At 44.8% G+C, this 16,860-nt stretch overlaps 1 protein-coding gene across 4 annotated transcripts in view; it reads left to right on the top strand.

The window, feature by feature from the left end:
• The window catches only part of mEFTu2 (mitochondrial translation elongation factor Tu 2), an 84,143-nt gene that overhangs the window by 12,154 nt on the left and 55,129 nt on the right, over window positions 1–16,860 (top strand). For all 4 annotated transcript variants that reach the window (XM_067111387.1, XM_067111388.1, XM_067111386.1 and 1 more), the window contains one exon: window positions 13,065–13,318. In XM_067111387.1, coding sequence (XP_066967488.1) covers window positions 13,065–13,318 — 254 coding nt within the window. The remainder of the gene's footprint in view (window positions 1–13,064; window positions 13,319–16,860) is intronic.

Genomic DNA, 16,860 nt, shown 5'->3' with positions numbered 1-16,860 from the left:
CAAACCCTCAGTCCTTTACATTAGGAATTACTTTCAGCATAGGCTGGAAACGGCCGTTGAACTTTCGAACAAGGTGGTTAGGCAGTTGACTACCGTCCGGGAGGTGGAAGTACCCCCTGCCTGGATGTAACCATTCCAATTTGCTTTCGGCCATCGTGGAATGCGGGCGTTGTTCTTCGCTCTCTGCCTGACTGCCCTTCAAATTTCCCGGTGGGCTTTTTCTTTACTGTTGCTTGATCATGAATGTTGATAAGCCTTCTAAGCCCTCCTATCCCCAGCATGTGTGTCCTGGGGTAGGGGGCAAAAGATGTAATACTTTTCGATCTAGCGTTGACACGGACCCACACGCCCGCTGCCCAACCTGCAGGGGACATGTGTGTTCGCGCAATGCTCCTTGTAGTGAGTGTTGTGCCTGGTCTTCCGAGCAATGGGCGAGGTTCGAAGGGAGGAAACGCTACCGTCGGAAGCCTGCCAAGGAATTGTCCGAGGGTAACACACCCCCAATGACTCCAGTGGTGGCTAATCCATCGGGATTGTTCCTCCCTCCCAGCGAACTTCCCCTGCTTGCTCCCTCTCCTTGGGGTGAGGACCCCCCCTTCCCCTTCTTCATACGTTTTTCAGGTGTCAGGGTGTGGTGGAGCGGTTGCTCAGGACATCCTCTCGGGTGCTTCCCCTCACTCTGGGGGCGAAATTTTTCCCCCGGAGCGAGTGGAGGCTACCCATTTTGACCCAACTGTTTCCTCAGGTTTGGGGGTGGAAGCGCCTTCCATGGACCAGGTGTCGGAATTATCTTCTGCTTGGCTACACCTGGGTCTACCTGGCGCTCCATCACTTGAAGGCCTGGTGTCCCACTTGTCCGGCACTCCTGTAACAACCCACTCAGCTACTGCTTCCACCACCACAACTGTCACCATGTCAGCGTTTGGGAAACTACCTGTGACGGTGGCTTCACATCTTGACACCCAGGTCTCGGCTGCCCTTGCCACTCACCATCTTGTGCTGCTGCCCTCTGGGTTCCTGGCCCCGCTGTCTCGACCTGGTCCTTCGTATATGGTGACGTCGTAGGTACCATACATATCTATGCCTTCTCCAGTTACTGACCCTGGCTCGTTCATGGAAATGGTCCCGGCTCCTCGCTTCCCGTGCCTTCAACCCTGGCTCGGCCCGGGCTGGCTGCTCACGTGCCACCTGTGCCTTCAACCCTGGCTCCTCCACTGGACATTCCTGGCTGCCACACTAATGTTCCTACCCCGGCAACTGCTGGTCCGAGCACCGTCTATGCTGCCCGGGTTGCGCCTGCTGCTGTGGCTCCTCTGGTTGCTCCTGAGTCTTCGGCTGCTCCTGCATGGTTTGGGGACCTGACCTCAATCCTGGGGAAGATGATGAAGAAGAAGTCAAAGAAAAGATTGGGGAAGGTGTCGTTGTCTTCGTCGCCTGTCCAATCTCAGCTCTTTCATGGTAGGGGCAGACAAAGGGGCTTTCCCAGACTGTGTGCTAATGCCTGGTTCGCCTCTCGGACGATCAAGACATCCTCCTCTAAAGCTCCCTTACGTAAGTGAGACCCGCGTCCTCTGTACGCCAGTAGGCACCAGGCTCCTTCGCTTTTCGGAACGATGGGAAGCGAGAGGAGCAGAAACCTGGATTGTGGAAGTTTTGAGGGAGGGATACTCCATCCCATTCATATGGAAGCCTCCTTTGACCAGCTCGCCAGTTGTAGCGAAGGCTTACTCAGTAGGCTCTGAGAAGTTTTCCACCCTCTCCCAAGAAGTGTCTTCCCACCTCGAGAAAGAAGCCATCAAAGTGGTTGAGGATACCAGCTCTCTGAGGTTCTACAATCAGTTATTCGTAGTCCCCAAGGCCTCAGGAGGCAGGGAGCCAGTCCTGGATGTAAGCACCCTGAATTTGTCCAGAAAACCAAATTCAAAATGGAAACGAGCCAATCCGTCCTAGCAGCCATTCATTAGGGGGATTGGATGATTTCAGTGGACATGAGGGATGCATACTTCCACGCTCCAGTTCATCAGGACTCGAATTTTCAAGAACAGGGGGTATTAGTTCAGAGCCCTTTGCTTCAGCCTAGCCACGGCTCCCCAGGTTTTACTCCCATAGCAAAATGGTTATTTCTGATGGGGGTCAATATTTTGCTCTATCTGGACGATTGGCTCCTTCGTTCTTGGTCGAAGGAAGCATGTATGGAGGAGCTGCAAAAGACCCTTCTAGCCCAGGAGTTGGGCCTTTTAATAAATTTTCAGAAGTCACAGCTGACTCCTTCTCAGGAGATAGTATATTTGGGGATGAGGATAAACTCTGATTTTTCGGGTTTTTCCCTCCCCCCAAGGATAGAAGCCTGCCTTCAGAAAGTGGAAAAATTCCTCTCCCTTCAGTCTTGCTCTGCAAACAACTGGATGAGCCTTCTACGGACCCTTTCAGACCTAGTTGGGAAGTTCTCCTGGGAGATAGGGAGGTCTCCGGATTTTGGATTCCAGAACAGAGCAAATGGCACATCAACGTAAAGGAGTTGAAAGCATTTCACTGGGAATTACAAGAGTTTGCTCTGGAAGTGTTCGGAAAGACATGACGATCCATTCGGACAATACCAAGACCCTGTCTTACATCAAGAAGCAAGGGAGGGACACACTCTTTCACCCTTTGCAAGGCAGTAAGAGCTTTTCTCTTGTGGGCTGATCGAAACCAGACACAGATCTTAACCAGGTTTATTCAAAGGAGATTAAACGTCTTAGCAAACGAACTGAGCCACCGAAAACAAGTGCTCCCTACAGAGTGGACTCTGGATCCTTTAGTGTGCCTAAAACTTTGGAAACTGTGGGGAAAGCCAGTTCTGGACCTGTTCGCGACCGCAAAGAACTTTCGTCTTCCTCTGCATTGTTCGCCAGCCCTAGATGTGCAAGCATGTGTGACGGATGCAATGCTTGTGGACTGGTCGGACAAGGATCTGTATACCTTCCCTCCATTCAAGATAGAGAAGTAATCAACAAGTTCCAGAATCACCAAAATGTAACAATGACTCTAATAGCTCCATTTTGGTCAACCCATGAGGGGTTCCCAGACTTGTTAGAGCTTCTGACAGACTTTCTGAGGTTGTTGCCTCAGAAACTAAATTTACTCAAACAGCTGCATTTCAGATGGTTCCACCAAGGACTGTCCACATTCAGACTGTCAGGAAACTGGTGCAATCGAAGGGATTTTCAAGGTCGGTTGTAGATGCTATTGCTCAATGCAGACGCCAGTCCTCGAGCAATGTTTATCAAGCCAAATGGACAATCTTCCGTTCATGGTGCCGAACACATAACATCTCATCTTCTAAGACAACTGTAGCTGAAATTGGAGGTTTCTTTCTTTATTTAAGATCTTTTAGGGGACTATCTTCCTCAGCTATTAAGGGCTACAGAGCAATGTTGAGCTCTGTATTTAGACACAGGGGAGTGGATCTCTCCTCTAATAAGGATTTGTCCGATCTTATTAAGTCGTTTGATACGACCAAACGTAAGGAAGAGAAATTAGTAGCTTGGAACCTGGACGTGGTCTTAAATGGTTGTCAGACCCCTGTTTTGAACCTCTAAGTTCAATCTCTATGAGAGATTTAACAAGGAAGGCTCTGTTTCTGGTAGCATTGGCTACAGCTAAGCGTGTTAGCGAGTTACACGCATTCTTAGATAAGAGAATCAGTTTCTCTCAGGGTAATGCTTTTTGTTCATTTACTCTTGGGTTTTTAGTGAAGAATGAAACCCCTTCATATCCGTGGCCTTGTTCCTTCTCTGTCAAAAGTCTGGTAGATGTCTTGGGGCCTGAGGAAGAGGAAAGGACCCTTTGCCTTGTAAGGTCACTTAAATTCTACTTGCAGAGAACTGAAAAGGTTCGTGGTGCATCGAGCAACCTTTGGTGCTCAGTGAAAAATCATTCGTGTTCTCTCTCGAAAAATGCCTTGGCATTTTTTCTTAAGGATCTTATCCTGGAGGCTCATTTGTAGTTTAAGATTGATAACTTACCGTTAGTGAAAGTGAAAGCGCACGAAGTGAGAGCGGTAGCCACCTCCATGGTTTTTAAACATAATTTGTCGCTATCCTCAATTATCCAGACAACATATTGGAAGTGTAGGTCAATATTTGCCTCACATTACGTGAGTGAAGTCAAAACTATATATGAGAATTGCAGTAACTTGGATCCGTTTTCGGTTGCTGGCATGGTGATGGGAGAGGGAGTGTAGGAAGTATCCCTTCCATACCTTTTTTTCTTCGCCGAGAAATAAGGGTGTTGAGTTGTAGGGAAGCCGGGGGGTACTATGTACGTGGAGTACCCTACAGTTTGTTTTTTCTGTTGGGTATTGGTTTTTAATTCATGGTCTAGGCAGCTACATTGGTTACTCTGGTTGTTTTTATGTGTACGGTACTGAGCCCAGGGCAGGGACAACTTTTTAATTCTTTATCTACAATTGGAAAACTCCTCCGCAGTAAAGAATCCCACTAAGTAGCAGGCGCTTTCTGGCTATACTGCCACACCGCTACTGGTTGAGATGGGCACCAACCAGAGGCAGTACTCACCAGGTAAGGAACTAGCAAACATTTTACCAATGTTAGCATTTTTTCTATTCTCATTTCATTACAATTTTTAAAATGTTTGAATAGATAGAGCCATGCATCCCACCTCCTTCAATGTGGGATTCAACCATGTAATTACTTGGTAAGTTGCTTATATAAAAATGACATTTTTATAATAAAATAAAAAAATACTTACCAAGTAATTACATGATCAGAGCCCTCCCTCCTCCCCTCGCATGGATAGGAAGGCATAAACATATTGAGCTCTTTTAGCTGGACTAGTTCCTCTCTTATCCCAAAAGTGGGCGGGGTTAGTCGCCTAACCAAGACAAAGTAGCACTACTGTGAATTTCAAAAATTCTAGCTGCCGTTTAATAGAGACTATAGCTATGTAATTACTTGTTAAGTAATTTATATATAAAGTATTATTTTATTATAGAAATGTCATTTTTAGACAACTGGAATCCACAATCGTAGTCAGTTATCTACTAGATCATTAACAATATTTCATCATGTTGCCCCATGTTGGGCACCATCAGCTGAGTACCTATATACTCTAAGTTTTTATTTAAATAATAAGGTAGGAAGGAAAAATATGTGATATTTATTTCACTAAATAAGCCTTTAAAATAATGTACAGTATTTATCATAAATAAACATATGAATACTGTAGGAGAGGTCATAATACAGTACAGTATTGGAAATTATCCCTCATAAATATAGTCTCTTGAAACAGTAATGTAAATTATTCTCTTACCCAACTATTTACAATGGGGACTTAGGACTACAATTATATTAGAATTGTTTGTCCAAGAGCTAAATCATCTTAAAGGACAAGAGAATACAAATAGTATGTAAACATAACAGACCATAAAAATTATGACAAATCTTATTAAAAATACAAATGACAGATAGGGAGACTTCAGTAGGCAACAGAAAGGCATAAAGAGTTCACAATGATAACCTTTAAGTTTCAGTAGGCAACAGAAAGGCATAAAGAGTTCACAATGATAACCTTTAAGTTTTATATAAGTAACTTACCAAATAATTACGTAGCTGTAGTTTCTACTTTACATGGTAGCTCAAAATTCTAACTTCGCAGTAGCGCTCTTTTGTTTTGGGTGTAGGTATACTGCCCGCCCACTTTCGGGGAAGAATAGGTACAACGTTGTGGTGGAATTCAAAACCACAAAAAAAAAACAGTACACAACACTCACCCTGGTCCTCGGTTGCTGGAAGATGGAGTAAGGCGTCCACGGTCGCCCACACAGCACCCAAAACCACACAAACAAAACAAGGGAACATAAAAAAAGAAGATAGAATTATATACACAACTAGAACAGTACACTAACAAGGAAAACCAACAACTCTCAAAAAGCACACAAAAAACTGTCCAAAACCAAACGACAGACCAGCACTAGCTCTGACTCAAGACTCACTCTAAAACCAAAAAACCCTTCACATATTCCACAGACAGACAGCGCCGTAAACAAACTAACGACCTCATCCCTCTTCCAACAACCGAAGCACTCACTTACGAGAATTACACTCTCTCTCTCTCTCTCTCTCTCTCTCTCTCTCTCTCTCTCTCTCTCTCTCTCTCTCTCTCTCTCTCTCTCTCTCTCTCTCTCTCTCTCAAAACGTTGGGAAATGCTAAATACAAACAAATTTATTCATCCCTTTATAATTCTCCCCCCCTTTTAGCATTTCCCAACCAACACCTTTCACACCTCTTTCAAATCGCCTTACGCAACACCCACGGATGCTCACTAGCAGGTCCTCTAGATCGCGTTCGCGGGCACGCAATCATTCTCTCAGAATCATTCTCTCTTCTAGCAACATTCAAACTCACATCTTCTCCATTCTCTCTCAGATTCACGCTATCTTCTTCACTATTACCACTCTCAGTTTCATCCACAATCTCATCTATACCCTCTAACTCGTTCCCAAATACCTCCCCCAATTCTTCAACTAACCCATCCCATTCGCTCATTGACCTTTCCAATTCTTGCAACGATTCATTCATGCTTTCAATCACTCGTATATTATTGCTACGCTCTCTTACTCTTACACTTTCGCTCACCTCCAACCGTTCACTAACCCCTACACGTTCAGTCAACTCAGTTATATCAAACCCACATATGCTATACGTTCTATCCATACCATCCCATTCATCCGTATTACACGCTTTATCACTCATTTCCACTTTGGCACTCACACCCCTATCACACAACTTACGACCACTCCGTTCACTTACGTTCTTCCCTTTCTTACGTTTCCTACCATACTCTATCAAAACAAATTGCTGATCCTCCATACACAAGCTCTCATGCATACTTGGTTCACCCACATTCGATTTCAACCATTTATACACCCCATTCTCTCTCACATATTCTGGTACATCCTTCCATCTACGCAATTGGTTATGATGCGCTCGTATTTCTCTCACACTACCATCTACACATACTTCCCCTACAACATAACTAAGCCCACTGGGACCAACTTCCAACACTTCATACGGACCCTCAAATTTTTCACGCACTTTATTTACATTCAACTGCCCTTTCTCGATTACTTCTTTCAACACTTTCTCGCCCACCTTGTAACTTTCAAACCTTTCATGCGCCTTCTTCCATACCTCCCTATCATTCTCAGATAGACCCAATCTCGGTCTCACTATCTTTTCAAAATTTAACACATATTTACACAGAGACATACCAATACCCTTATGCACGGTGGCGTTGTATACCCACAACGCTCGCCCAACGTTTACATCCCAATCATTATCACATTCACTCATCATACGTAATATCTCTGTCGACGTTCTCACCGTTCATTCCGCCAATCCATTCGCACTGGGCATATACGGCGTAGAGTACACATGTTCTATGCCCCAATCACGCAACATTTGCTCAAACTCCCATCCAACAAATTCAGGTCCATTGTCACTCAACATTCGCGTCGGCTTGCACATACATTGGCAACATCACTTGACCCACCATTCTCGCTACAGTCTCACTCTTTTTGTTCCGAATCGCTACCGCATATGCAAACTTACTCAAATGATCTACCATTACAACCATTCCCACATGTCCTCTAGCAGTCACAGGCAACGACACACAATCAATCACAACCATCTCAAATAACTCTTTCATCTGCAATCGCAACACAGGTGGATTCGCATGCACACTTTGATACTTACCCTTCTGACAGTCCGCACACGTAATGGCTACATCCACACAAATTTTACTCAATCCAGGAACATACAATCTCTCTCTCATACATTCCCATAATTTATTTTTTCCCAGATGCCCAAACCTATCATGCACTAATAAACACATACCCATGGCTGCGTCTTCCGAAAATACTGGCACATACACTTCCCCATCCCATATTCCTTCCTGATGCAAAAAATAAACTATACCTTTACATACAACAAATCTCTTAGCACTTCGCTTATACACTTCTAACTCAGACGGCCAACTTCCTACTCTTACACCCCTAACACACACTCTCTTAACATATTTCTTTTCATGCACTGATTTTGCATCTGCTTAATTTCCTCTTCACTCAACAAATCATTTTCACTCCTTGCAATATCTACCATACCTACAAAACTAGTTTTAGACACATCCTCCTTTAACCTTCGTTATTTCCCTGCCGCCCTTTCCTAAAATTCCCCTCCTGACATCCACACTTATATCATGCATTCTCATAAAATCAATTCTAATAAAAAACATGTTGGCATATCATTCTCATCCATGACTACAAAATTATGTATTATTTCAAATCCCCCTAACTGAATTTTTAATTGTACCTCCTCCCATACTAGCACACTCCCTTGTCTCAAACCATGTATCCTTACACTCGTTGATTTTCTTTTTATATCCCAATCGCACCTTTCCAATTCACTAACTACTGTACTACTCACTAACGACACTTGTGCTCCCGTGTCTACCAAACTACAATATTTATTCTGATCCACCACTACATTTGTTACTAATTTACCTTTCGCTTCATGCATACACACTCTCACGGCTACATTCACCTGCTTAGCTTCCTCACACTAAAGAGCTCAATTCGTTTCTGCTGGCTAGTGACTGAACACCAGTTATTAGCAGCTCTTGATTTGTTTTCGCCAGATGGTTGGAGATCGTCTTTTGGTGAAGTACTCTGCTTTTGGTAACACAGCTATTTAGCTTAGCTAGAATTCTGGATTATATCTTCGAATTGTGACTTGCCTGATTGGACTTTTGACCTATTATGTCTGACTATAGTTTGTTTAGCATTAGGTATTGCAGCAAAGGCTGCAAAACTTGACTCACTTCTGTCAAATATGACTCACCTACTGTATGTAGTTCTTGTAGGGAGCAAATTTGCTCTCCTGAGCATAATTGTGAAGAATGTAAGGACTGGGATAAAGGGAAGTGGAAGACTTTACAGGCACACTTAGACAAATTACAGTGTGACCGACTGAGAAAAGCTACAGCTAGGGCTGAAACTAAGGCTTCCGCTAGTACAGGTCATTCTCCTGAAGTTGATATTGCTGTTCTGCCTATCCCTTCAACACCTGTGACAGCTTTTCTCCCATTCCCAGTCCTCCAGCTTTCCCTGTCACTCCATTACCTAGCTCTCATTCTGCTGAACCCAGTGTCATTGCCAGCTCAGAAGCACGGGTAGATCAAAAATTTAATTTACTTGTGAATACTTTTCCTCAGATTAGGGATTCTGTGAAGGTCCTGATGGACAAATTTAATAGTGTAGTGTCGAGTGCAGTGTTAGTCCCACCGATGCTCCTAGACCAAGGTCCCTGCTAAACTCCCCTTGCTCACCTGGGAGGAAGCAAACTGGCAGTCCAAGGGAGGTCAGGGGGGTTTGCCCACGAGTAGTCATCGCCTCATCCGAGCCTGTTGTCTGCCAATCCCAGGCTGCAGAAGAACGCCATTGGAACGGCTTTCGAATGGACATACATGCCCTATCATCAAGTGATTCAGAATCTTCCGCATCCAAGAAGCGCAGTGGCCGCTTTGTGAAGGTTTCTAGGCCATTGAAAAGGCCGGACGCTTCCTTGGAAACAGATTCACCCTCCTATTGTAAGCGAGCTTTAGAGAGGGAATGTAGCCCTCTTCTTTCTTGTAGTTTTTGGGAGTCGGCAGTGAGAGATTCTCACGCCCATTCAATTGCGAAAGTGCATTCCGACCCCAAAAGAGTGTGTGCCAGTCTACCTCATCGGCGCAAAGTGTCTGAGCGCCCAGTGTGTGAGTGTTGTGTGTAAGCACCAACTTGAAGATCATTTGGTGTCCGAGCTATCATCTCTAGAGTACCCAGTGTCTGAACACCCATCACATGAGCGTTCAGTATCCACCTTTCCAGTTCATGGGCACCCAGATTCCGAACAGCGAATGAGCACCCAACGTCCATGCGTCCAGTCTCTGTGGGCACTTCCCTCAAAGTCCACCCTACTTCTAGCATCTACGTGACCCCACAAGGAAAGATTCCAGTACCTGATTCTTCAGGTGAATTTCCGTCTGTTGCTCAAGATCCTCCGTTGGCACCGCTTCAACTCCATCTTGACAGAGTTCTGAGCCTTCTTCAAAAGCCAGCTCCGGTAGTGCAAGAGACCATGGACCCCCAGGATCACCCGTTTCCTCCATCGAGGAACCTGCAGAAGAGGAGCAACTTACATCTAACTACTCGGCAATGCTCAGGTTTTTCCTGATCTGTTACCCATCGTTCTTCTCTCCAGCCGCCCCTTCGTCTCCGGGCTTGGCCTTCTTGATGCGACAACCACCAGGTACTGCCAGACTTCCACGTCTTCAAAGAAAGCATTCGCCCACATGGACGCCTGGTTAGCGTAAAAGAGACGTCAGAAAAGCGGTGTTCTGTTCACCTCTCTCTCAATTGATTAGGCAGAAGTATCTGTCTTATGCAACTGGAGAAGCTCCGTCCTTGGGAGTTTCTGCCTCCTCTCAAGGAGACTTCTCCAGTATCATAGATGCTTCTCGTCATTCTGCTTTCTCTCAGCCAATATTCTCTTCACTGCCTCGGAATTAGACCAACTGCTTAAAGACATCTTTAAAGTCTTTGAGGTCTTCAGTTTTCTGGATTGGACGGTGGGGGCTCTAAAGAAAATAGAAGACTGTACATCCCTTCAAGAAAACTTTGCATCGGACTTGCTGGGATTGCTGGCGTGCACTGATAGAGCCATAAGAGATGAAGCACTAGAGCTGACGACCATCTTCACAACAGGAGTCCTTAAAAAAAGAGATTTTGTGGTGCTTGTTCTCTGCAAAGGGAGTCACCCCAATGCAACGTTCTTTGCGTCTTTTTGCCCCCCTGGACAAGAATAGTCTTTTCTCGCAGGACACCCTGGAACGGGTTTCAGTAGAGCTACAAAAGAAATCAACGCAGGACCTCCTTGCTCAATCCACCAAAAGGACTAAGTTCCCCGCACGAGCCGCTGCTTTTACCACAGCCCTTGCAGCAACAGCCCTTTCGAAGTTCTAGAGGTCGTTTCCAGCCCTGACCTAGAGCCAACCCCCGAACTTCCAGACCAGCCAAGAAACTCATTAACAAACCAGCACCTCGAAAGTGAGTTGTCTGTCCTCCGTGTTCCAGTGGGACCAAAACTTTCCATAGAGAAGTTTGTTCCATTAGGCAGGCTATACACAAGATTACTGCAATTTTACCTCAAGGCTAGCTGGCAAAGGAAGCCATTCCCAGATTCATTCGTCTTCAACAATCACTCCCCAGATTAAAGAGGACCTTCAATGGTGGCTGGCGAAAGACAGATTATCAACAGGAAGGTGTCTGGCTCCAATGAACCCCGACCTAACATTATACTCAGACGCTTCGGATTGGGTTGGGGAACTCTTCTCAACGATATGGAGGTTTCAGGAACATGGTCTCCTACCGAAAGAAACCTCCACATCAGTGTAAAAGAATTAAAAGCAATTCGTCTTGCACTTTAGCATTTTGCAACACAAACCTTCAACAAGACAGTAGCGATCCATTCGGACAGCATGACCGTCCTGGTTTATATCAAGAATCGAGGAGAGACTCATTCTTTTACACTCTACAAAGCAACAAAGGATTTTCTTCTGTGGGCAAGAAGCAACGAGACCCAATTAGTGACCCACTTAATTCAGGGGAGGTTGAACGTCCTTACGGACGAATTGAGTTGTAGCAAACAGGTTCTACCGACAGAGTGGACACTCAATCCACAGGTGTGCACCAACCTGTGGAAGCTGTGGGGAAAGACGTCAATAGACCTGTTTGTGACTTCAAGGAACCATCGTCTTCCGTTGTATTGTTCCCTGGCTCCGGATCCTCAAGCATGGGCGACAGATGCCAAGCTGCAGGACTGGTCGGACCTTGGCCTTTACGCCGTCCCTCCCTTCAGCATGGTGAGGGATATGTTGAAAAAGTTCAACGCACATAGCAACGTGTCAGTGACTTTAGTCACTCCCTTTTGGCCACACAAGGAGTGGTTCCCCGATCTGCTAGGCCTTTTGACGGACTTCCCAAGGCTACTTCCTCAGAAGAGAAATCTCAAACAGCCGCACTTTCTCCGATGGCATCAAGGTTATCCACTCTCACTCTGACAGGCTTCAGACTGTCAAGGAGCTTGCCAGAGCGAAAGGATTTTCAAGGACAGCTGCAGAGGCTATTACTAAGTATAGGTGGCAATCTTCTACTGTAGTCTACCAAGCCAAGTGGGCAGTTTTTTGGAAGTGGTACCAGGAGTGAAATATCTCCTCTTTTCAAACGTCAGTAGCCCAAATCGCATATCTTCTGTCACATCTTAGAACCTCAAAAGGACTCACAACATCTTCCATCAAGGGTTGCAGAGCAATGTTGAGTTCAGTACTTAAACATTGAGGAGTAGACCTGTCTTCAAACCAAGACATCAGCAATTTAATAAAACATTTTAATACTAGTAAGCAAGCAAAACCTTCAGGAGTCACTTGGAACTTGGACGTGATCCTTAAATGGCTGTCAGGACCACCGTTTGAACCTTTGGAATCACCGTCACGTCAGAATAATTTCATGATTGGAGCCCTCCCTCCTCCCTTCTCATAGAAATAGAGCATAAATGAATTGAGCTCTTTAGCTGAAGCCTTTAATCATAGTCTCTAATCACAATCCCACCTCTAACTAGCCCCTCATTTGTCCATGTTGCTAAAGGAAAAAGGGAATGCCAACCCATGAGTAAGTGGCTAATAATCCCCATCCTTCACTTGACTACTACTAGCTAACTACAGTACCATGTTACCAGGCTTCAATGATCGGATCATCTCTCAGCAAAGGTACTGTATATCCATTTAAAGGACCTCAGATTTGTATATCTACGAAAAATGCAAATTGTTTTGAATTTGCAATTTTAATTTGTGCATATTTCATACTCGTTCAGCTTATTAGTCTACAAATTAAAGTTTCAAGTTTATTCTAAAGATTTAAGGAAGTTTGTAATAGTAAGATTTATTAGAATTAAGCTCTTATTTTCAGAGATACAGAAACTCAGATATAATTGCATTTGGGAGATTCTTCTCTTCTGTTGATGCAAAACCAAACTTTAATGTAGGAACTGTTGGACATGTTGACCATGGTAAAACTACTCTCACAGCTGCAATTACTAAAGTTCTCCATGACAGAGGCCTGTCTAATTATACGACCTATGATCAGATTGATCGTGCCCCTGAAGAAAAATTGAGAGGAATCACAATCAACACAGCTCATGTCTCATATTCTTCAGAAACCAGGTATAGCTGTAATTGCTTAGGTATAGTTTCTATCTCTCTAATTTTCATTGAGTAACTGAAGTTTTATATATATTGTTTTGTCTATACAAGTGATGAACCTTTTATTTCTTTAATGTTCAGTTCCCATAAAGTCAGAATGACTGGGTTTCTGTTGTAGTTGAACCTTGAGTTCTCTTCCAGGTAAGTCCTCCCAGTGCCTCTACTGGGATGACAGTGATAAAATTACTGCTAGTATAAATGAAATTATGAGTGCACTCCACTTGTCCAAAGCCATTAAACTTCATTTAATAGCAGGACTCCTTGTAGCTTATTGCAAAGTGTTAAGCTTAAAGCTACATCTAACCCTAAGTGCTTTAAAGCTTACATTGCATTCACCTACAATGCTGAACACGAGCAGGAATGGCCATTCAAACCTATTGACAAGGTAGTCAACTACCGACAAATAGGGACCCCACCCAACTGTCGGTTTGCACTACCCTTTGCTTCCAGCTGCCGTCAAGTCCAGACGTGTTTCTTGACTTTCCATCTTGACTTTTGCTGCTCAAACTTTAATTGATTAAACTTGAGTATTCCTTTTCCTTTTTTGGTTGTTGACTGTGTGTTTGCTTAGTATTTTCAAACCTGTCAGTCAAATAAGCCTTCTTGCAAGAAATTAACTTTGTGTTTTCCTTGCTGCTATGAATACAGTAGGCAGTCCCCGGTTATCGGCAGCCTTGGTTATTGGGGATCCGGTTTTATGGCGCTTGTCTAGCGACAACGATAACCAGATTTCCGTCACTGATAACCAGTTATCGGCGCTGATCGCCTCTTATCGGCGGCGCTGATCACCAGTTATCGGTGCCGCTAACCGGGGATCAGTGCTATTATCACCGATTTTCGGTTGTCATCACGCTGTCGGGAACGGAACCCCGCCGATAACCGGGGACTGCCTGTACTGTTTTCATCATACACATAACAGTGTATGGTAGTTACACAACAGCCATTTCATTCTCCAATATACTTGATAATATATTTACCTTTCGGGTACAATAGATTTAGTTACTAGAAGGTTCCATGATGGTAGGGTGCCTTTATTAAGGTAATCCTGCTATTACAGCCTTCCTTTTAAGTATTTATTGGAAATTGGCTTGGTAGCCTTATTCCTTTGATTTCTGTGGCTTAGTTTTTATGATTTTCAACTACTGCAGACAAGGCGAGTTTCAACAGTGGTGGAAGGAGGTAGAGACGTTCTTCCCTTCGCCATCTTCATCTACGTCATTTTTTTGAACCTCGCCTCCACTCAGACTCTGCAAGTTTAGAGTTGCGGGAGAGTTTGTCCCACATTAGATGGCTAATTAAGCTTCTTTCTGTGCACCTTTCCCTTTGGGGTAGAGCAGAGAGTCTTGATTACCATTGGCAATTGATTTCCCATGCAGACCTGATACTGATTGCCATTCCTTTAGACTCAAGGTTCTCTTCTTCTTGTCTCTGTGAGCTTTCGAGCTTGCTACAAGTCAAATCCTCTTTCTCTCTTTGAGGGTAGTTTATCGATCCCTCATGTGGCCTGTTTGTTACCCATCTCAACGCAATCCTACAGGATTGCACAGAGGGTGGACCATGGGCTTTCATTACCTGGCCTACTGGTCAGGTTAGATTTGCTGATGATCTATGGGTGTTCTCCCTATCTTTCCTTGGTTGAGCGACCAGGGTAATAGGGAAACACTCCAGCTTTGCACCAGCAGTCTTTTGGGATCTCACAGGGAAGGGTTTGCTCGGCTCGTTTGCGTTGCTCATTCTTTCCTTAATTCTCAGTTTTATATATGTAACTTACCAAATAATTACATAGCTATTAGTTTCTACTTTACACTAGTAGTTTCTACTTTATGCAGCAGCTCAAAATTAAAAATTCGCAGTAGCACTCTTTTGTTTTGGGTGTAGTTATGCTGCCTGGCCCACTTTCGGGGAAGGATAGGTACAACACAGCTAAAGAGCTCAATTCGTTGCTGCCGGTCAATGACTGAACTCTTGGTCATTGGCAGCTCTGATTTTGTTGTTTTTCACCAGATGGTTGCTGTTATTCTTCATTTGGTGAAATACTTTGTTCTTTTTGGTAGCCTGCTACTGTTAATTAGCTTAGCTAATTCAGAACTTTTTTTGACTTTCCCAATTTTGACTTACTGATTGAACTAATCATGTCAGATTCTAGCCTTTCTAGTATCAGGTATTGTAGTAGAGGTTGTAAGAATAGGTTGACTTCAGCCAAATATGACGATCATACCGTTGTCGTTCGTGCAGGGAGCAAGTTTGCTCTCCTGAACTTTGCTGTGATGAATGTAAAGACTGGGATAAGGGGAAGTGGAAGACTCTTAATGCATGCAAGTATTTAGATAAGTTACAGTGTGATAGACTCGGGAAAACTACTGCTAGAGCTGAAGCGAAGGCTTCCACTAGTCAAGTTTTGTCTCCTGGGATTGATGTGACTGATTTACCTGTTCCTGCAACACCAGGGACCACTTTTCCCCCTATCTCAAGTCCTCCGAACTTCCCTGCAACTCCGATCCCTGGCTTTCATTCCTCTGATCCTAACGCCATTGCCAGCTTAGAAGCTTGTGTTGATACGAAATTTAATTTATTAATGAACACCGTTTCCCAGATTGGGAACTCTGTGCGTGTCCTCAACGACACATTCAACAGTATTAGTGCAGTGTCAGGTGCAGCGTCAGTGGAGGGGGGCGGCTACTCATCACCATCAATGCTCCTAGACCAAGTCCCTGCTAAACTCCCTTGCTCACCCGGGAGGAAGCAAACTGGTAGTCCAAGGGAGGTCGGTGGGGTTTGCCCACGAGTAGTCGTCATCTCAATTCATGCCTGTTGTCTGCCCATCCCAGGACTCAGAGGATCGCCGTTGGAAAGGCATCCGCTTGGATGTGCTTGCTTTTTTTTTTCAGTGACTTGGACTCTGGTGCTCATAAGCGAGGTCGGCACTTTGCCAGTGTTTCAAGACCATTGAAAAGGTTTGGCGCCCTGAAGGACAAAAACATTCCCCTGACTCGTAAACGAACATTGGATAGGGCTCGTAGCCCCCTTCCCTCCTGTAGTTTTTGGGGGTCTCCTCAAGCTTCTCGCTCCCTTTCGGTGGACACCGAGCACCACAAAGTGTCTAAGAAATGCTAGTTAGTCCAGCGTATGGACATAAAGTGTCTGAATGCCCAGAGTCCAAGAGTTTAGTGCCCAGTTGTGAGAGGTCAGTGTCTGAGCAACTTTCGTTGGAGCATCCGTTGTCCGCGCTTCCAGCAAGTGGACGTCCAGTGTCCATGTGTCCCGAGAGTGATCGTGTGTTGTTGGAATGTTCAGTTCTTGGACATCAAGTGTCCAAGTGTCGTCTTATGGGCACCCAGCCCCCGAGCGTCCTCTCTTTGAGCGCATATTGTCTAAGTTACAGATGTCAGATCTGTCCGTTAGATCCGTGAGCGGACGTCCAGAGACCGAGCATCCGGTGTTAGCGGGCGCCAGTGTTGATATTTGTCCACCTACCAGCATTAGTCTGGCGCTGCAGGAGGGAC

The sequence above is a fragment of the Macrobrachium rosenbergii genome, chromosome 11 (genome assembly GCF_040412425.1).
Source record: "Macrobrachium rosenbergii isolate ZJJX-2024 chromosome 11, ASM4041242v1, whole genome shotgun sequence".
NCBI classification, from domain to species: Eukaryota; Metazoa; Arthropoda; class Malacostraca; order Decapoda; family Palaemonidae; genus Macrobrachium; species Macrobrachium rosenbergii.
Note: the sequence above shows the minus strand (reverse complement) of the source record. Positions and strands in the feature narration are given on the sequence as shown.